The 22,067-nt window shown below is 43.2% G+C and overlaps 1 protein-coding gene across 5 annotated transcripts in view; it reads left to right on the top strand.

Moving 5' to 3' along the window:
- WDPCP (WD repeat containing planar cell polarity effector) overlaps window positions 1–22,067 on the top strand; it is a 154,979-nt gene that overhangs the window by 130,279 nt on the left and 2,633 nt on the right. For all 5 annotated transcript variants that reach the window (XM_030489182.1, XM_030489184.1, XM_030489186.1 and 2 more), the window contains 3 exons: window positions 7,787–7,922; window positions 15,861–15,961; window positions 17,462–17,490. In XM_030489182.1, coding sequence (XP_030345042.1) covers window positions 7,787–7,922; window positions 15,861–15,961; window positions 17,462–17,490 — 266 coding nt within the window. The remainder of the gene's footprint in view (window positions 1–7,786; window positions 7,923–15,860; window positions 15,962–17,461; window positions 17,491–22,067) is intronic.

The following is a 22,067-nucleotide window of genomic DNA, read 5'->3' as shown; positions in this document are numbered from 1 at the left end:
TTCTTCTGCTTTTCCTTTCCTCCAAACTTGTCCATGTCTACTGCTGCACAGAAAATAAAAATTCTGTAGTGATCTGGGACTTGGGAGAATGCAATGCCATGGAAATCATGGCATCAGGCCCACAGAGAGTGTTTTCTTGCAGCTAACAGAAAAACCTCGGTAACTTCAAATCACTACTTTTGGGGTCTGTTTCTTTCTGTGGAAGGGGGGAGCTAAAATTTCTGCTTGTGTTATCTCATATTGCAGTAATTGAGACTTGATGGGTAGTGTAATATTCTCTTTGGACCTCAATCACTCCCAAAGATTCAAGATGAACTCTACCTGCCCAGGCACCAGAGTCAGTGCTCCAGGGAATTTCTTCATATCTAAAGGATATGCAGGATGTGTACTTGCATGCCCTTGCTGCCTCTCAACTCCAGCTGTATATGCAGTTTTGCTTTAGGAACCTGTACCTCCAGTATTGCAATATCTTTTTCAGTCTCTGTCATCAAGAGTTTAAATACAGTTCAGATCAGTGTTAGTGGCCCAGCTCCAAATGAGGAGAATTGCTGCAATTCGTTATCTTGACAATTAACTGGTCTGAGGCAATTCCTTTTTGAGAGAGATACAATTAGCTAACTCTTGAACTCTAGCCTTGCTCCAGCGCTATGACATAGTTATGCACCTGCTCTAAAAGTGTTGATACTACAACTAAGGTTTTCCCACCTGTAAATGTAATTCCTGCACTAAGATTCCTTCCTACAGCTGTGCTGTGCTGTCCTTGTGCCGCTCTCACACCGCACTGGAGCATGGGATAACAACACAGACCTCATTTGTAAAGGACTCTGACCTCAGCTGATTAAAAATAGGCTGTATGAAGACCACGGTGGTCTTGTCATATAGTCTCTAGGGAAGGGTCAGTGCTGGGGTCCTTGTCACAAAACCACCAGAAGGGCCTGGAACAGAGAGTGTTATGTCAAAGAGACACATCACCAGTTCTCCCATCCTCTGTTTTCAGTCCAGCTTCCTGATCCAGTGGAAAAAGGCAGCTTTCCTACCCCCAATCCACTGCACAGAAAATAGCAGCCCATGCAGACGCAAACCAGATTTTCTTTGGAAAAGAAAGCATACTTCTATTTTTTCTTCCTGGGGTTCTAAAGTTTTCTTCCTGGGATTTGGGCAGGAGTTTCTAGTTGCAATCCCTCAGTCCTTACATACCTAGTGAAAACTGGGTTGCCATCAGGTACAGTACCCCCTTCCTGACCTGGACAGGAACTGATGCTTGAGGAAAGACAGTGACCTCCAGCCTTGCCCTGGTTCCCCTTGCTTCCAAGCCTGGAGGTGCAGCTCCCTTTTGCCTCTTTCTACCAAGCAATGAAAATACATCCACAGCTAGACATTGTTCTTCCAACCTGATATGGGCAGATGTGCTTCTCATCCATTTCCCTGTGGAAAACAACTCCTTCTGCTCCTCCAGCCATAGCTCACCTGTGGGCATCATCTTCCCTTGCACAAGAGCTCTCAGGTGCTGAAAGATACACCATTCCCTTTTGGAAACTCTGGGATAGAGCTGTCCTGCAGAAGGCTTGTGTTTGCCTAGAGCCTCTTTGTATGGACTTGGTGTCTGGGAGTTTCTTTGAGCTCTTCTTTGAACTCCAAGCCTTCAGCATCCAAAACACTTAACCCTCAATTTCTTTTCTGCGTTATCAGTTTGGCCAACTTCCAGCTGGCAGCATTCATTTGCAGGCTTCCATTCTGCATCTTGTGTTTATAGATGTATTTCTCTTTCAATTAACCCCCTGAAATGGTTTTCTTCTCCCCTGAGCCTGCCTGCCTCCAGTCTGGCCAGCACATATCCCTGCTCTGGGTGCCTGAAGGGCAGAAGCCGGGAGCAGAGACGCTCGGTCCTTGGGCTGGAAGTGCCAAGCAGAGGGTGTGCCCCATACACGGGCGTCACGAAGAGCAGCTGAAGGAACACGCAAGTTCGGCAGCGCCTGCTTTGCCCGTTGTGGGTTGGAGCTTGCAATGCTAGAGGCACTTTTGCTCTCTGCAGTCTTTAGAGCATCACTTACAAATAATCAGGTCTTCCCTGAATGCTTTTGCTAAGATGCTCTGGAGCATGCACCCACATTTCCACCGCTGCAGCCTCAACCCAAACAATGGGAATGTCTCTGCTGACCAGCACCTTTTGCTCAGCTTTCCTTTAGAACAGGTATTTCTAGGTAGTCACTTAAAATGAAAAAAAAAAAAAAAAAGAAGAAGGAAAAAAAAAGACCTGGTCTAAAGTACCACTTAACAAACAAAGAAAATGCCTGGTCACCAGGAATGTCCTCCCTCCCGTGCCTGCTGTAATTACTGAGCAATAGCAGCCTTAGGTTGCTCGTCCTGTGTTTTGGCAGTCCAGCTTGTTAACATGCATCCGCAGAGGCAGAGGAGAGCCGCTTGCTGGCTGCCAAGATTACAAGGCAAACTTCACATGGTTTCAGGGAAACCGATAAAATCTAGAGGTGCAAGATCTCTATTGCTGGGGCACTAGTCAAGCCTTTGAAGTGAAAGGGCCTGGGGTTGAAGCAAAGCCTTGATTATTCAGCCTCTTTCAGCAACCCATCATAGCTTGGTACTACTACATCTGGATCATGCTGTAAAAGACACACCTTTTAAAAAAAACAAAATTAAATAATATTGGCACTGCTAAGGTAGTTCCTAAGGAACATGATTACTTAGGCTCCAGGGAGATATAAAATCAACTATTCAGCATATATAGTGGTTAGCTTAATTTTGTATATGATTTTAGCAGAGCAAATGAGTAGTAGAGATTGAAATCTCAGCCAGAACTAGTGAAGACTTGGCAGAAAGTTTTAAAGCCAGGTTTCACTGCAAGCTGCAGAAGCCTGCTATGTGAAGTGTAACCCTCTTTGCTAAAAATTGAGGAGTTGTTTATAAATGCTAACTACTTCTTTAGTTTTATCACATAACTTTTATTTTAATTCCTACATTTCCCGTCACACCCACTGAAACAGTTTTGCTGCTGCTAATATAGCTAATATCCCACTAGTGAAATAATGACATGTTATGCTACCATTAAGGGTTGCTTCTACTTAGTAGTGATTGAAGTGCCTTATCTTCTCAGGTATCAAATTGTTAAATTACAACACAAATGGGAGATATTCTGATTTAATGTACCTTTTCCAGCTCTCTCAGCAGTAACAGCTGTTCTCAATGAGTTCTAAAAGTACTATAAGACCAATATTTTGACAATTTATATTTGTCAAATTAAAACATGTCAGCATTGGGAATTAACTAACAACACAAAAATAATCTAAAAATAAGAAGCCGTGGAAAACTAGGCCAAAAAAAGCAGAGAAGTTTAGTTACAGTTTTACACACACACAGACAAAACTGTGTGGTTTTTGTTGAAACTAAACAATTTTATTAGAATCTGTTTCTTTAGAAAGACATTTTCTGGAGAACAATTGAAGCCAGAAAAAAATTGCTGAGCATGCTTGAGTCAGCAATGGAACTTCCCACTAATTTTGATACCAAAAGAATTTTACCCAGTGGCTTTAGAAATACCTGCATGTGGTTTGAGAAAACCCAGGGTAGAGTTAAGGTGGAGCAACCAGATAATGTATGAGATCATGCTCAATATCATGCCTCCTGCAGCCATCATTTGTCTCAAAATTAAAAGAAAAAACACAAACAAAAAACCCCAACAAACTCACAAAGCTCAAGAGTTTGATTTCAACAGGTCAAAATAAAAAATTAAAATAAAAAAAGAAGTTAATGCATAATAAAAGGAGATACAAACTTATTCACATGGAAATAGCTATTTAAATGCCTAAAAAAAGTGTGTTTGTTTAGGTTATTATTAAACTATACTGTTTTGCAGCACTTGCTTTGCTTAACCATTTGCATTTCTTCGGACCCTTGATTTCTTTCTTTCAGAAGAACTCTACTTCTTTCTTTAAAAAGAAAAGAGCAGTATGCCTGAAGTCTGTGTGGTTCACTGGGAGTTCATTGGGATATATTTGCAACTCCTGAAGCAAAAAAAAAATGGTATTTTATCTTTAGAAGGAGTTACATTTTTTGAACTTATTGAATTTTTCAAAGATCAGCATGAAGACTTCTGATTAAATGCTTGCTTCAGCATTTTACAGGCTTCTTGTGTCCCTGTTGCCTAAGGAGGTCGTACATTACGATTGCTCTATAAACATCAGATTGTACAGAATTGGTTCTGCATACCATGCCAGGCACACAAAGAAGAAGTCAAATGGCTTATCTCTCGCTTATCAACTAGTTTATTTTTCATGCCCAAAAAAAGGGACGCATTTTTACAAGAGCAGCTGCCACTTTCTAAATAATCTAATGGCTTCTGTTAAGTGGAGCTGTCAATTTTACAAACAATATTAAAAGAAGGTTTTCATTTTACCATGTCATTGCACGTTTTAAAATGCATTTTTATCCCTGAAAGTCCAGTGGAGGATACTGGAGAATGGAAACAGCTTCTGACTTGCAGACACAGATCCAAAAGAGTATAGATACGGTTAAGTAATGACACGTATGTGAGAGGGAAAGGATGAGATCTCATGAGATGTGTGTGGTGTTCAGGGAACATTCTGCTCATGAAAGCATAGGAAAACTTTTACTGGACTTGTAAAGAAACATATTTAGCTATTTCAGACAGTTGCTAGGTGTAGCAATAGCAGCTACCAGTAAATTTTGGAAATGCAGAATGTGCATTGTATGGTTGTGTGTGTACAATAGTATGCTAATACTGATCATGACAAATGGGATTTTGTAGATAAAGATTTTTAGCACAATATAATTCATATTATTGCATTTAGTAAATTACTTTAATGATGAGGCGTTAGCTGCGATACCAACCCTTGAGTTTTAAAAATTCAAATTCAGATTCAAATCCCTAGATCCTCACATGATAGGCAAATCCTAGGCTAGAATTAAAACCAGCAGGAGTTTATTGTGCAACAAGCCAGAAGAAGATTCCTGAGTACCTGAATACAAAATATTAGGTGCAACTTGTGATACCTCCAATGTTAGCACAAAGTTAAGTCTCTATTAAGCATCAAACCCTGGCCAGAGCCCTCATCCAGATGTGAGGACGACGACCCTCTCACAGCTCTATGACACTGTTGCCAAAATCCTTCCCTTTTTAATTAAACGTGGGATATGTTGCCTCTGGTTTGGGAAGGGCTGTGTTGTTTAAACAGTATTCCTTGCACATTTGTTTTTCCTGCTGTATCATTTCTCACAGTGAACACAGTCCAATGTCCCACAACAAAAATGTTTATTTCTTTACTCTAGAGCTTGTATCTGATGGGTTTGTGGCTTTGAACCACTCCTGGCATCTGATCCTATCTAGCATTCTTCTGCAACACTGCAGTTGTATACCCCGACTAGAATAGGTTCAATCCTTGTAAGTTGAGGTCAGTCTCAGATATTTAATTTAGATATGAAAGTGCAAAGAAATGTATTTGCACTCCTGTGGCTAAGAACCCCCCTCATCTCCCAGTTCTGGCTACAAATGTGCTTGTGTATGACAGACTGGTCTGTTTTCCATGGAGTTCCTATGAATCCAGTAGTATTACTTAATAAGGTATAGCTGTGCTGCGTCCACAGAGCAAAATATCAAAATCAGTGTCGATGGTTATAATTGCCTATAGCATTCATATATCAGAAGTATGCTGCATGAGGACTGGATACCTCCAAGTTGTAGCCCACTCCATGTTACAAAACTGCTAGGACCCACCAAAAGCACATGCGTGAGTTTGAAGTGATTGATATGAGAAGTTTGTGATTTATTTACATCTGGTTCTCAGCAGGTATAAGAAAGTACAAATTAATAGTATGATGGAGAGAGATCAAGACAAAGCTGCCCCAGTCCTATTTTGTTTCTTTTTTTCAATATGCGCTCCTCTCTTGGCATCTCTCAGGGTTTTACGTTCTGAAATGCCACTGATCCTTGGAGCTAGGTCAGCCTCAGGAGTGATGTGTAAGGAGAAGCCATAGGCATCATATATTGGTGAAAGTTTGTAAATTTAATTGGTAAGTTCTGTAGGCCTTGGATATTACTGAATAGGTGGAGAAAGAAAAAGAGAGGAAAATAAGATATATTACACCAGCTTGACTCACACTGTATGTCTTAACTTTGACATTTAGAAAACTCAAAGGTTTAACAAACATTTCCCTCCTTAACAGGTGAAGGGGAAGGCTCTTCAGGACCAAAGACTTGGTTCATAGGTGGAAGCATAGCAGCGAGAACTGTGCTCCCAAGCAGAGATTGTCAGTTTTGTCCCACAAGAGCTGTGGTGGATTTTGCCCACACAACATATCAGTAGGAATTTTGTTCAAGCCCTTTCCCAGAGTTCTTCATGCCTATCAAAAGCAGTTTCTCCTTTTTAAGTTTTCCATATTGCTACTGTCCTTCTCTTGGCTGCTCACTCTCCATCAGGCTCCAAGAAGAGATCTCCAGAGAAACCTACTTTACTTGCCTTGGAGTTGAGTTTCCTAGATGTAGAGCATTGTTCCTACACCTTTTTCTCACCTCCTTTTTTTCTCCCTGGATTTTTTATTCAAGGTAGAGGAGAAATTGCACCAAGACCAGTTTGGCTCCTTTACTTATTGTAATGTGGTATGCATGCTTGGAGGTGTGTTGCTCCTGACCAAGTTGGTTGTTTTCAGCAATTTCCCACATTGCTGCATGTGTGGGAAACAGCAGCACAGGCAGAGAATATCAGTTACCTGAGAAAGCCAAATCAGCTGCCACACTTCACCTTTTCTCACACCGCAGATGCTAGTAATATTTTGGTACATGAAGAGTAGAAACAGTCTGCAGCAGCCTGACGGCGTTAGCTTTTTAGGACTTGGAGGTTCAGAAACACTTACAAGTAGATTTGCCCTCCTAAGCTGGTGAACATTCTGGGTCTCCGGCCAAAATGTGAACTAGCAGTATGGCAACACTCACAAGAGCATTATATTCTTTGCACTGCCCATGGTGTTGCCATGGGTATTGCAGAGATTAGCTTGTACAGGATCTGGGAGGGCAGAGAACAAGGGGAGAAAAATAGGATTAAAAAAGGAAAAAAAAAAGCAAAAGGGTCTTATGACTTTGAGAAAAATCTTTTAAAGTCTTTATCTGTAATAGGGGTTTTTTTCCTTAATCCAAATTCTGCTGATTAAATTCTTTATTTAAGTCTCACATCTAGAATATGCATTTCCTCTTCTATATTTTTAAGTGGTTCAGGTATTTTCAATTTCCTTCCCCAAAAGGCTCAGGCTGGAACCTGGGAATTGAAGGCCCTTCCTTCACCTACTTGAAGACTTCAGGTCTTGATTGTGAACCAAATTATTTTGAAACAAAGCTAAGAGAAGTCTTTATTTTTAAAGGAAGGAGTTACACATAGCCTTGTGGGGAGCAGTCCAGTTGATAAGACTTGAATCCGTATGGCAACAGTGAAATACTCACATGCAGCAGACTTTGGCAGCCAGCTAGACCTTCTGTATTTGTCAATTTAGAGAAGGCATTTCCTCCTTGCTAACTGAAGCCAACACACACTCACTCCCTTCCAAAGACTCTTAAGATATGTTATTGTTGCTGGTCATTAGCTACTTGTCCTCCTTTTCAAGGGGAAAACTCAAGGGTGAAAGCTGTATAAGCATATGGTTTTCCATTCAATTTCATCCGTTACAAGAGAGGACACCCTTGTCCTTATTGACATCTAAGTTGTCAACTTGATTGGTGCTTTTAAATTAACTAAGCCTGATATCATATCTTGATTCATCTTAACAGAGTTTCTGGGGCAGTCAGATGAAGAAGACCCATCTCGGGAAGCTTTCATTGACCGATCTTCAGAGCACGAAGGAGAGCACAATCCACCTGCTCCCTGTCTGGCCATCAGATCACCAGCGCAGAGCTGCTCCCACAGGTGAGCAGCACAAGAAAGGGCACGTGGGCAGCTTGTGTGTCTATCAAAGATGTCTTGTAAGGCCAAGGAAAATCCAAACAGAAAGTGTGAGGGAGGAACATTTAACTAAAATACTTTTGGAGTGTAAGTTTGATATTCTGAACGTTCCTGCCAGTCTCAGTTGTCATCTGCATCATGACTGTAAAAACAACAAAACATTAAGACACTAAGCAGGAATTAAGAAAAACTTGGAGGCCAGAAGGACATGGCATGGACACAAAGCAATCTCCATTTTCCAGTTAAACCATTTGGGCAAATACAGCCTTCCTTGATGAATGTGCAGAAGAGAGGAATACAGCAATGGAAAAACAGCAAATTAACAACTACAGTAAACAGAACTTATAAAACCCTAACATGATCTTTACAGATTTCCGTAAGCTCATCACTAACCTGTGATCAAATCCCTGGGATGATCTTTCCAGAGTGTCCTCTTCCAAAGTTGATTAGAACCTGGAACTTACCTATTTGGAGAGAAACAACAGGTCTGACAACTGCTGGGGTTTTTTTCTGTGCTTTTATTGCTAGTGAACCAGTGCACCACCTTGCAATGGCTGGGAAATTAGAATGAAACACCTTTTCTGCAAAGATTAAGAAAGCATCTGTTTCTCTTATTTTTCTCTATTCATTCTCGATAGAAAAACGATTATTTGCTCTCAGTGAGTATATAGATACACTTACTTTTATTTTCTATACCTACTGTATGTAGAAACATTTTCAGGAACTCTAGTGTGAGTACAAGATTGAACTCCCACATTGACAAATCATCCTAACCATTTGTATATAACTGCTGAACACTGCGTGCGTGGCAAGGAACACATTTCTTCCTCCTTCTGAAAATCTTCGTATTACCTAGTTTTCTGTCTCTTCTCACATGAAGAGGTTGAGGTTTTGCAGTATTAGATATAATATCTAATATACCAACTGCACACCACTAATGAAATACTTATTTTATACATAGCCTACAACTTTTAGGGTGCAGAACACTGTCTAAAGCTTTTGGAGATACCTGATGGATTTGGAGATGGCGCTTGCTTTTAAAAGCATAGCACACAATTATGCTGTCTTAACTTTCGGGATGGAGATGGCACCATATTGATATGGGTAAATAATAAAGGCAGTAAGATCATGCTGGAGACTGTACTGACCACAGAGAACTTCCACGTGCGCCAATAAAAGGAGCAACTTTAACAACGCACTAGAGCAGAGGCTAATCCCAGCATGCCCTGATCCTGAGGTATAAACACGCTATCCTCCCTTCAGCTCACCTTTTCCCTCTCGCAGCTTGCTATGACTCACACATCTCTGGCAGTCCCACATCTGCCTTCATCAGGCATCTTGGGAGAGAGATTGCACAGTTCAACTTTACTCCTACTCCCAGGCTCCCCGGCTTGACCACGTTCGCCCGCGCCTGCCCAAGTGGGTCACCAAAAGTTGTTGGGCCTCACAAGTGGCTCCTTGCAATAGCCAGAGCTGCTAAAACTGCTGGGATTTCCTCAGGCTTTAGTTTGCCTCTTGCCAGGTTGGTGAATGTAAAGCAAGCTCCTCACCCATGCGACCATCTCCTCCTCCTGCTGACACCCAGTGCTTACAGCTGACCTCCCTCAGGAGAGGACTGAGGTTTTGGTTGCCTCTTGCAGAGCTGTGAGAGAAAACTTCTCATGGTTCCCCTAGCTGGCCGCAGCAGCTTAGAGCCTGCCAACACGATCTGAGTTTTAAAGGCACTCCCTGTGGCAACACCAACTGGCTGGGAAGGTCACCTGCTGAGGCACAGGTGACTCCAACAACCTCTTCTCTGTGCTTAAAGAAAACCCGCATACAGTTACAAGCACAAGTAACTGTGGCTTGTGTTTTGCCTCCAGTTTCACTGTTTTCTGTAATTACATCCCATTCCACATCTGCAGCAAACTTCTTCATGTGAAGAAATCCGTATAAAGAAAGGAAGGTTCTGAATGTTAGGAGCCTACATAAATAGGGACATTCTTTGGGCAGTTGCATCATCTCTCTGGCCAAGATGCTCTCACAAATTACCAGAGATTCAGCTGCCTAATCTGAGACATCAGCAGAGGACATAGTTTATAATGGATAGGTGGTTACACAGCACTGGAGGAAATTGATCCAACATGTGAACCCCAAATTAAATCATATTTGCTTTCTCCTGCCTCAGTGAATTCACTCAAAAAATGGCAAGAAGAATGCCTTACTAAAACGCAGTGAAGTTTATGAAATTGCAGCTGTATAGTGCTTGCAGCTGGGCATCTTAGTGGTGTGCAGCAACATTATTATTCTAACTGATTTCCCACATCACAAATTCATATCTGACATTTCTACTGTCCACTTCTTTCCAGCCTCCAACTACCACCTGCAGTTTCAAAATCAATAATCAGGACACATTCTTACTCTTGTGAAGGCCCTTTGTCATTCGTTAGCTTGGTCATCTTTCGTTTCATTATTGACTTTCTCCATTTCACATGCTGTTTAATGCTGGTCTTCGGTGTTTATGTATGCAGCTCACCAGTGAGATAAATGTACATCCTGAATCATTTCCTATTTACTTCTGAAGTCTTTCCCCTCAAGAAAAAACAAAAGAAAATTCCATTTTTGTAATAGATTTACTACTCTGTAAATAATAATAGATTTTATTCTCTGTTCCCTAACCGCATACACAATACAGCCTCCGGTCTTGGCCATATCACTTCAGCCATGCTTTGTATGTATTACTGTAGACGACTTGTTGATTTACCTCCTCAGCATCATTTAAATCCTTGAGGTATTGTCTCTGAGGACTTGATCTGTAATCTGGCATGCAAGCTTAGTCTTTAGCTTTTGTTTGCATCATCCCCTGTGTGTTGGCATACCATGACTTCCTACAGCAAATGTCCTTTCTGGTGATGTGACAAGAGTCAGCTCATATCTGGGATCCTGAGCATTGCACCAAGTTTAACGTGAGGGAAGGTACTGCTGCTCTCTTTCTGACCTTCTGGATGCTCACCAGTGATGGTGATTCATTTCTGTTGTTATCTGGCACAAGTCCCTCCTGGGTCGCAGATCCATCTTGAAGCTGGATCTAACTGAACAGTTGAATCTGCTTTGAGAAGAGCATTGTGCCAGATTACCTCCAGAGCTCCCTTCCAACCTAGAATAAATCTGTTCTTTGCCAGTAGAGATCAGTGTTCAGTGTCATTAATCTTGCTATAAAAACCCACAACCTCATCCGTACAAGTTAATTGTAAGTCACACAAAGCTAGTAGCACCATTCGTGCACTTGGCTTGCATGAATTCAAGTACTCACAGGCTCTGCTGTCTTCTGGTTAGTAGTGGTTCCCCTAATCAATGTAAGACATCACAACAGGACTGTAGAGATATTCAGCAAGTGCACTCGACAGCTGTTCTTTCTTCTTTTCCAGCATCTTTCGTTGTCTGCCTTGGCTTTACATCTTTGTACCACCAAACCCGTGAAATCAATTGACCTACATGACCGCATTTCTAACACTAGCAGCCCTGCCAGACCCAGATACTGTCCCAAATCTGTATCTCACCCAGGTTTTTGGAAGCTCATCTCTAGCACATTCCTAGACTTCTTTGTTTCCTGTATTTCAGCTTTGACAGAATTTTTTTTTGGGACAGGTGAGACATATCTCATGAATTACACCTAAGCAGAAGCCCTGGGCAAGGGCCCTGTGAAGACTAGCAGAAGACATTACTGTTAACTAACTTAATAAATCTTGTTGCTGATGCCCTTCAGGGACCCTGGCATCTGCATATGTGTAACAGAAGCCTAGTTTTCAGGCTGCATGATTAACAAATCACTTCCATTAACTCTTCCTGCCATCATCTCCTTTGCCTAACAAGGAAAGCTCATAGCCTGGGACAGAGACAGGGGCAGAAAAGGGGCAGAAAAGGCTAGAACCAAAATAATAATTCATAAAATAGTCTCAGGGATTTATTTCTTTGAGATTTTATTCTAGGTGAAGTCTGGCTTCTCTTCTTGCCTTGGCAGTCAGAAAGGAGAGAATGTAGTCTGAGACTAACGTTATGTTTTACAGAGAAAATTGGCTTAACTCCATGACACTTCATGAAGGTAGCAATAGTGTGACTGTCAGCAGAGAACAGTAGTCAACTTCCCAAACCATGCGTACACACACAGAGTAAGTTACGGGCAATAAAGATTGCAGAACAACACTCCAGATAGAGGCATTTTATCTGCTGCATGATTTCTTTCACTTTAACATGAACAGGACAGTTAAATACCACCAATGCACAATACACAGTCCAGTAAATAATTTTACAAGGCAAAGCTCTCATCTCTGGCTTATATTTGCCATTGACCATTACTATTCTTTCTTCCACGTGCCAGATATGTTATAGTCTAGCAGTTCTTGTCCTCTTATTATTCTTGTTACCTACTTATGGAAACATTCTGATCAGTATAACCCTTTTGCTGCTTGTAAATGAGGAAAATATTTTCAGAAGGTACGGATGTTGTTGTTCAGAGGACCAAGGTAGCATACCGATCCTCTCAGCAAGGCGTTACAGGAACTCATTGACTCACTGAGGGACAGCTTATTTCTGGATGAGTCAACCAGTTAGTGCCTGTGACCGTGCCAGAGTTTGGCACATAAGAATCAGCACAGAGCTATATGTGTGCACTCACTCCTCAGCCATTGGCATTGGTAACTGCAGTCAGTGCGTCATCCAGTCTCTTTACTATAATGCATTGTGAGTTTAAATATCTTTCATTTGTTGGTAGTGTCAGGAGGTATGTGAAGCTGGGTTGGAGGCTTTTATTTAGCTTTTTCCATCTACCATGTCTCCATCCCCGAAGCCAGAACTACTGCTATTTTAATTGGAATATCTCTGCTTTTAATACAAGTTATTAGGATAGAAGGCAAAAGTATCTATCATCACAGTGTTTTTTTATCATAAAACTTTCCTGTTGCTTATGTACTTGCTTAAAATACATACTTTTCTACTTTTATGCAAGGCTTTTATTTAAGCTCAGAAGCATGTTTGTATATTTTGATTCAGTAGCATGATTGATCAAACCTCAGGAAGCGTTAAGAGAAAGCTGCATGACAGTCTTTCGTATCTGTATATGTTGGTTATTAAATCAGCGTAAACAGAGAGAGAATTAGACTTATCCCACTGCATCCCTTTTTGTATGTTATGTAAAAAACCCATTAAGCAGATTTCTTACTTACTCCACTGTTGCATGCAATTAAACGAAATAAGCATTCATCACCATTATGACACCTCTTGTATTGTTCCAACATTAGTTATTATTTACAGAAGTATTCTTTAACCACAAAGCAAACCTGATCTTAAAATAGCAGGAATATAGGCTGAGAAATACAGTCTGCCTTAGGTCCAGGTGTAATCCTACAAGCTGCTCTGTCTGTCCTAGCAATTTTCAGTTCCAAAGTAACTCTATTAAGAGGCGATGTGGTGTAGGAAATTCATCACAGAAGTGGAATCCAGCAGCTCAGCAGTGCTAATCCTGCCTGGTCGCTGCACCCTCCCTTCTCATTCTTTGCCATTGCCCAGCCCTGGTGAAGGCAACAGGAGCTTCACGTACATCCAGAAGGCAACAGCAGGCAAATATGTGTGGCTCTGTGCAATGCTGCACTCTCAATTTCTACGTCTGTAAAACTAAGATAATACGTTACCACCTTCAAAGGGGTGTTGGGCAAATTAGTTAGTCAGTGTGTGTACAGCACCTTGAAAATACAAAATTAACTCTTATTAACCCATAAGTACTTGAGATGCATCAAGGTGTGCTCTGTGGCCTCTTGATTCCAGACAAAGGTCCTCTTGATTAAATTAGATTGCTAACATATTAACACGATAGCACACTTGAAGAAAGAGAAGTTTGGAAAAGCAATTTGGCTTCATCACATGAGCAGCATGTATACTTAATGGAAATTTTTCCAGCATTCACAAAACAAAGCAAAATCAATAAAATGTCTGCCAACTGTTCCACTGAAAACATTTTATAATCTATAGCGCCGAGAATCCCGAGCCAAGATAAACCAGCACTGCTGACAGAAAATACTGACAATTATTTTACATTGATTCAACTTGGCCCAGCCCAGACTGACCTTGTTTATTCATCTCAGTCTCTTAATTCATATTAACTTGGCATCAAAATGAGACATGTGGCATGTGAGCTGAAGACCCATTTTTGTATCTTAGACTGAGATAAATGTGGGGCATTGAGTACTTCCAGTGCCTTGAGCTCTTAGGTAGATTTATATGCATTAGACAGAACTGGTTAAGTTCCTTTTATCCCTGCTGGGCTTTTCATGTCTGTTGACTGTAAAACTAGAAGCTTGGTAGAGGTAACATCTTCTTCTAAGCCTTCGGATATACATGAAATCCTCCCAGTACTGGTCAATTTTAAAGACACATCCAAAGAGGATGGAGAGGTTTAAGCTCTTTTAAAACATAAAAATAGAAGGGTTATGGCAATTTGGCAGCCAAAAAAGCAATTTGCAGTTCTCGGCAGAATCCGAGGCTGTGTGTAAGAAAGCTGATCAAGACACTACAGAGGAGATAATGGGGTCGAAGAGCAGAAGGATCCCTCAGATTTTGCAACCATCATAATCTGGTCTCCAATGAAGTTTCTTAGTTTCTTTTGCTGAACCAATAAAGCTTAGCTTGATGGAAGAGTTGCATTACTGCAGCTTAAAAATGTTTTCAGGAAAGCTGATGAGGAGAGTTGCTTTTAGTTGCTTTACAGATGTCCAGCTGCTTGCATAGCTATCGCCTGACTGGTTGTATGAAGACAAAGGCACAGGGAGAATCTGAGATTTTTCTTTAATTATTTATGTTGTCATCAGTAATAATGGGCTTTTTATGCCTGGAATGTATTATTTGTATTATCAAAGCCAAGTGAGATTTTATGCTTGGTCATATAACAAATTGCATGCTGCGCAAAAGCGTTCACATTTTCATTCTCACAACTGCACTACTGTCATATCTGAAAGCCACCCTTGAGTAAAACACTACTTGAGTTGAACATGACTACGTCCATGCGAGGAGGAAAAGCCACCCAAATGAGAAGAATCCCCCCCTGAGGGGTTCCCAGCTGGCCTGGTAGGAGAGGTTTAGTTTATTTTCTCTGTTTGACTCATTCTTGCTGAAGGCAACCCTCCCTTGGACTTTGCCAGGCACCTGGCAGTTTGCAGATGGCAGGACGAGCAGTGAGTCTGCAGGCCAAAATAGGACAAGATGGCCTCCGGATTTCCAGTTCCACTGCCTTGGGAATGGATTGCCTTTCCACACGCCTACGTAAGCAGAGATTAATGATGAGTGAAGAAATCAAGACTAGCAAAAACAAAAACAAATACAAAAAAAAAAAAAAAGAAAAACCCCCCCATGTGCATTTTCTGTAACACATACCTGGTGTTTTCCTCCCTGCAGCTCCTTTGCAACTTGGATGTCAGTGATGGAAGTAGTGTGGGGACAGGGTTTAACTGAAAAATCACAGAAAATTAGTGCTGCCTTTTGGGTCTGACTTCCTCCTCTCCCAGCATCCACCTAGGATCCACTGCCTGCTGCAGTGCCAGGCACCCGCTACGTGTGTTGCACATCCCCAGCCTGTCCTATTTAACAAAACTTTAATTCCTCCAAAAAACAACAGCTTTACACTGTGTCTTTGAATGACAGGATGGTGCTAGAGCGACTGCATGGCCAAATGAGTGATCCTAGTGACACTCAGTCAACAAGCGTGCTGGCATCTGATAAAAAAGAGCTACAGTTTGTAGCCAGGGAATTACACAGGCTGCTGTGTACTTGAAAAGATAGAAAACAAACAAAACAGCTTTGCTCTGCTATGCAGTGTCTCCCTGACTCTTCAGCCCTTGCTCCCTCCCTTCTACCACTTGTGTTTTGTTTTCAAAGACCCACCAGCCACAGACAGGCAGAGGACACCGAGCGTAAGCCTGGAGTGGATGGCCGCGCCACCTCCCTGATGGGGAAAGCGTTTTCCAGCAGCCAGGAAGGTAAGCAAACAAGTTTCTTTCAAATATGCACAAGGGGATGAAGCTAGAAATAATGGTGATTGATATCTCGAGAAAGAATTTGGATCTAGGAATTAAAATAAGGCAGTGATATTGCAGCGTGAGTTTGGTTTGTGTGTACCTAGCAGGGAGAGGCATAAGGACTCAGCTGCCAGCTCTCAAAACATAGAATATATCAACTGATCATTGGAATCTCCTTATCGTGCAATGCAATTCATGTTTTGACAAAGACAGGGAAAATGTTTATTAGTTTTGGTCGCTGTTGCTCTGTTATTCAGTGTGCAACGGCCAGCAGCGGAGCATCACCAGTTACATGGCTTGCGGAGCAGTGTTTTACACTACTTCTGCAAAGGGTTCTGGAGTAAACAGACATGGCTGTCTTGCTTTGACAGAGTTTGGTATCTATCTCCACTGTAGCAAAGTAGTGCAACAGTATAATAGAGGAGTAGTCCAGCAAGAGAAAGTCGTGGTTAAAAAGTTGTCCTGTGAAGTCAGCCAGGCAGGTATATGTAAGAGTATTTGCATAAGAGGTGAGATGAGGATTTTTATCTTCTGCCTTGTCCAGGTGTCTCGTCACTGTACTGGCAGGTATGTGGGAACTGAGCCAGTCTCCAGGCACACTGACACGGAAAGTCAAGGCATAACTGCAGATCCTATAGCCACAACTGAAATAGATAGTTTCAAACAAACCAGCTACAGGTGCTCTTCCACCTTACAGTGAACTAGCAACTTGCCACCATTGAAACGGGAAGGTCCTGCCTTCCCCCTTACCACCTTCTTTCACGCACATTCATGGGATCACGCAGGGGGCCGCCACCATGTTAATCCAACCAAAAAAAGATTGTTTTCTTTCCTGTCGGCTTTTGTCCATCCCCTGAACAAAACTGCTTTGCCTGGGGACCTGAGAACACCACAGACAGCACCAAGTGAGGGGCAGAAGCACATTGCCTGCAGCAGGACTTCTTTTTGATGTTGGCAGCTGTTAATTCGGCTCAAGCTGTAACACGAAGCCTCATCCTCAAGCACCTCCAACAGCAACCTGACAGCACATGGGCTGCAAAGCCCTCCCGGGAGCACTCAAGCAGGCAGCTCCACCACCCCACACCTACCCTGCTGCAGGTCGAGAGGTGTGCTGCAGTCTCGCTGTGTGCATCCCACTCCTGCAACAGCTCCTCACTGAGCTGGGATGATGCGGGAACCCCGATCCATTGCTGGCCTCGTGTCTCCACACTGCCCTATCCACAAAAATCACTTTTGCTTTAACTTGGTGTAGTGTTTGAGGGAATATTCATATCCCACATGTGTGGACCTGTATAAACAATGTATTAAAAATTGTAATTCATCCATTCAATAACAGGATATAAAATAGCTGCATCCTATCATAAAAGTGAAAGAGTTACCTAATACCATACCCTTGTCTGTTTGGGTTTTTCAGCGAGTTACCTGGAATGTAAATAACATGGTGATCTTTCTTTCTTGCAGGAAATTTGAGAGCAGTTCCTTCAGCGCAGGTAACCCATTTCTGATTTATTTTTTTATTTCTGCTTATTATTATTTACTCTATTTTGCAGCTTCCTGAAACTCCCCGAGCCTGTCCCTGCAAGCTGTCTGCCTGCAGGGCTCTCGCTGAAATTGGTAGAAATGCTCCTATAGAGCAATGCACTGCTAGAGCGCGGCTTCGTCTGCGCCTTTGAGCTGAGCGCAGTGCATAAAACTTGAAAATTATTATTATCTGATGCCTGTTGGATGGGACCTAAGAAAGAACTTATTGTTCTCCATCTATGTTCATCTTACACAAGCTAGCCAGCGCTCGTATTGACGCTTTCAAGCGTGAGACCACAGTAAAGAGGGGTGAAATACTACCCTATGGTTTCATGATCGCTTTAAGCTGATTGTAAGGTGCTGCCAAAAAAGGTGGACCATCCCTTCCCCCACCGCCAGCCTCCAGTCCTATGTCCTCCTCCCTCTTCCGCGCTGGCTCAGGCGCTCGCACACTTCCAGCATGCAGGAAGCTCACCAGGGCAGGAGAAGAGAAGACCTCAGTGTGGGTTTTGAGACCCCACCTCTTCCTCCAAATCTATCAGCTACACCCCATCTCTGTGGGGTTATTACCTCCTGTCCTGGTCTGGTGCCCCAGGCGGTTGGGTGTCAGTGGGGGTGCGTATAGAGTACATACATAGGGCGAGCCTGTCTCCAAACCTGATGAGTCAGCAGCACCAATGCACTCCTTCAGTTCCACTTTAAAGGAAAAATATGAAAATATAAAATAATACAATAAAAGACGATAAAATAAAATAAAATAAAATATAAAATAAAATAAAATAAAAGCTGTCTCACAGCAGCATGGATGAAGGCACAAGAGTGCCTGTGTTGTAGCCTCCTCCCAATTACAGTTCTTGTTGAAACTTTTATTTTTGAGGCTGGAGCATTCAATGTTTGGCCTCGGTACAAATAGATCATTACAAAAAAAAAAAAAAAAGTAGAAAGGAAATGCTTCAACCTCCCAGCAGAGCAGGATGGCACTTATTTATTTCTTTCATTACAAAACCAACCTGTGCCAAGTAAAATCGTGCTCCAAGAGCTGTTCTACCAGTCCCAAAGCACTGGAGAACAACACGCGCCAGCCCCACCTCTGCAGCCTCCCGTGGGCCCCTGCGCTTTCTCTCTGGGTGGAGGATGGGGAAAGGCTGGGGAGCAGGTGACAGAGTTCACTGCGCCATGGTCCTGCTGGCAGGAAATTTCCATACTCAAAAGGATGTCCTCAACAGCCTTCTGATGTCTTTGGTGGCCTCAGGATACAGAGTCAAGTAAAATATAGCAGCAGCGACGGTCTGGAGGCATTGGTAGGATTCCTGGGTTTGCAGCTGGGTTATCCAGCAGTTGTCTACTCCTTCCCCGAGCTGCATGTAAGATGCTCCTTGCCCTCATTTAAGCAATTGAATTCATAAACTGAGAAGTTCGTCTGAAAGCTTTCGACTAGCACAATAAAATCCACAAGCACAAACATACAGGCTGTATAATGAGAGTGATACAAAGAAGAAAGCTTTGCTGTCGCATCATTAAGGACTTACACAAGGGAGTGGTTAAAGCATCCTTTGGTTCCAAAAAGTTACTGCAGCTGAGCAGTCACCATTGCTAAAAGCTGGTGTGTCAAAGTGTGACCTCTGCAACCACAGTGTAGGTGCCCCGATTTCTCCACACACTGCAGAGCTACTTGGGCACCTCCATCCTTGTTGAGCTGCTCAGTTTGTTGCAGGACCGAGGGAAGGGAAGCAGCAGCTCCAATGGGCCGCAAAGGGAAATGACTTGCTGGGTAAGGGGAGGCCTGTTGTGCACACCAGTTTGTTTCAGAGTAGAAAAGCCATCCACGCAACGCTATCTTTGCACTTCTGGGAATACATTTTCAATGCCATTCTGTCCCCACACACTTAATGGTGTGTGGAAATTCAGAAGTCTTCCATCAGTCGCGTACCAATGCAGGAACCAGCACCCAACAAAGCAAAGCAGCTTCTTCTGGCTGGACCGAACTCTCGCTTCAGTTCAACCCATCCCAAATCCAATCCAAATGTGACGTCAGCAGCAGCTCTACACCTGGACACCACCACCAGCCTGCTGCATCAATGCCAGCATTTGATGGACAGCCCAATCCCAACGTCCCACTTTCACCCTCCTGCTCCCCAGGGCTGGTGTCCCTCCACCACTACTTCCCTCATGTTGCTTCAGAGGAAGCCCTCACAATACCGGGCTCAGTGCCACGCAAGGGGAGCACACCCAAAACCCAGCCCTTCTTGCACAGTCAATTCTGCAGGAAGATCTCTGCAGCTGCCCACAGCAGGCTTTGCTTTGCCCCCTTCTCCAGTTAGTTGGCAAAAGGCTGGAGCCAGAAGTGGCCTATCCCCAGTGCAAATGGCCATGGAGGCCTCAGTGGGGACGTGTCTGACACAGACCCTATCTTCTCTAGGTGCATCATAACGTGTGTCTTCCGTGCTTGCTGCTGCTCTCAGCTATGAGGAAGCTTCTCCTCCCTGAAACTGTAAAGATCGTGCCACAAAATGTTCCCAGTCACCTGCCAGAGCAGCAAGGCTGTCACACAGCCAAACAACACTCGAGCAGTTAAACAAGATTTGGTTTTTAAAGGAAAGCATTAGCCCTACAGCATGCAACAGGTGACTCAAAGGCAAGACCATGTTACCACAGGGGCCACCTGTGTGACCCCAGCAGTGCTGGTAGTTTTATGCTAGCACAGGGAACATGGGTCCTGCAGACCCTTGGTGGTGATGGGCAAGGGCTGCTGCAGCAGTCTCAGCTTGCAGGTAGGACAAATGCAGACTATGCAGTTTTGCCAAGCTGGTTTGGGTTCAGCGCTTGCCAGAGGAGCCCACCACTGAAGACGAAGGTGGGACAGCATAAGTAGTTACCAGAGGAGCAAGGATAAACTGCAGCTGTTCTCACCATGTGTATGGCTTGGTCGAGTACAGCTCTTCAAGCAAGAGGGGTGCATCAAACAAGAAGTGAGCATGCCATCCACAATATTTGGTAGGGACAGGATTTGACGTTCATGTTCAGTTCTGTCTTCCAAGAAGGGCTAGAGGCAGGATGGAGGTAGCCTTGAAGGCCATGCTGTTGCGACCCAGCCTGCTCTTGCTCCTTTGAGCAGGGTGATCTCCAGAGGCCTATGTTATTCTGGGATTTGATAATCTTGAGCATACTATGTAGGTTGGTTGAAAGAATCTCCATGTAGCAGCACCCGGCCTTAGATAAGCAAAATTAAGCCTCAAACACCCTGGTCACCAACCTCGCTACAAACAAGACCCTTTGGAAAACGTGAATTGCAACTGCTCTGTTGTTTCTGGACTGGAGACTGATCTGAGTTACGGCAATTTGAGATGCTGAAGCCACTGGTGCCTTACAGCTACCAAATGGTTGTTTTATTATGTTAACACTCCCCTAAATACCTATCAGCCAGAAAGGTTTTATGTGATGCTAGCCAAGGGAAACAAGGCACTTCCAGTGAAAGGGAGCAGTACCTATGGATCCTAACAGCCATGTCCTTCCACGTAGCCATTCCTGCAGCCTGGAATCAGGCAGTCTCTGCCTGAAAAAACAGGTATTTAAAGTAATTCCCCATGGCATTGCTCCTTCGTTATTCCTCTTCCACTTTCATCTTCTCCCACCTTCATCATGCCCTTGAGAATAATCCCCAGGAGAAAAAGCGTAGTCTCCTGGAAGCGATACAGCAGCACAGGGAAGAGGTTTTTCTGTACTTCCCACTCCAGGAAGCTAAACGGATTCTCCGTTCTGCCTCAGACCTGAGGAGACCAAGCAAACCACTGCCTCCATCCTGCTATACCTGCAGGTCCAAGATGCCTTCGTGGCTTTTCAGTTACAGGGTGTGCCTTCCCATACTGCTCCTCCCTTTGCCTGCTGGAGCAGGACCACATCATTACCATACAAAGCCCCACGATCTGAACTCTCCAGGGCACAAGTGGATGCTCTCCTGTCAGGATATTCATGTTTTCCTTCTCTGGATGACTAGGTGCTCATTACCATAGGCAGCAGCATTGCAATCCTGGCTTCCCCTGCTCCCGGACAGCCTTCTTCCTGCGCTGTGAAAATCAACTCTTGTCCAATTACTACAGCGTCTTTTATTGCTGGGATGCAACATCAGAAAAGATGCAGATGACAGAAGAGGGTTCTAGTCATTATTGCTCCTCAGCCTTTGATTAACTTTAAACACCTCTACAAGCTTGATGTCACATCACAGGCTTCCCACACGACACCACCATGTCTTTAGTGTGACCAGAGAGGTTTGCAAATAGTTCTTTTTAAGAGTATTTTTGTAAGAAGAAACTAGGTAAGTCTGCAGAACTTGTTAACCTCTGCTCTTGTTAACCTCTTCCCAGACAGAGGCACGAATCACGAACCACAAAACCCATGTCAGATACCTATCTGATGCACTCAGGACCCTGCACCTTGTACAACTACCCAAACAACCTTGAAGTCTAAATGGTCAGACATAACGTGGAATTTTTTTCTCCAGCCTGCATTCAGCTTCCTGCCCTTGGTTCCCAGAGCAAGCGCCAGCAGA

The sequence above is a fragment of the Strigops habroptila genome, chromosome 6 (assembly GCF_004027225.2).
Source record: "Strigops habroptila isolate Jane chromosome 6, bStrHab1.2.pri, whole genome shotgun sequence".
Classification (NCBI taxonomy): domain Eukaryota; kingdom Metazoa; phylum Chordata; class Aves; order Psittaciformes; family Psittacidae; genus Strigops; species Strigops habroptila.
Note: the sequence above shows the minus strand (reverse complement) of the source record. Positions and strands in the feature narration are given on the sequence as shown.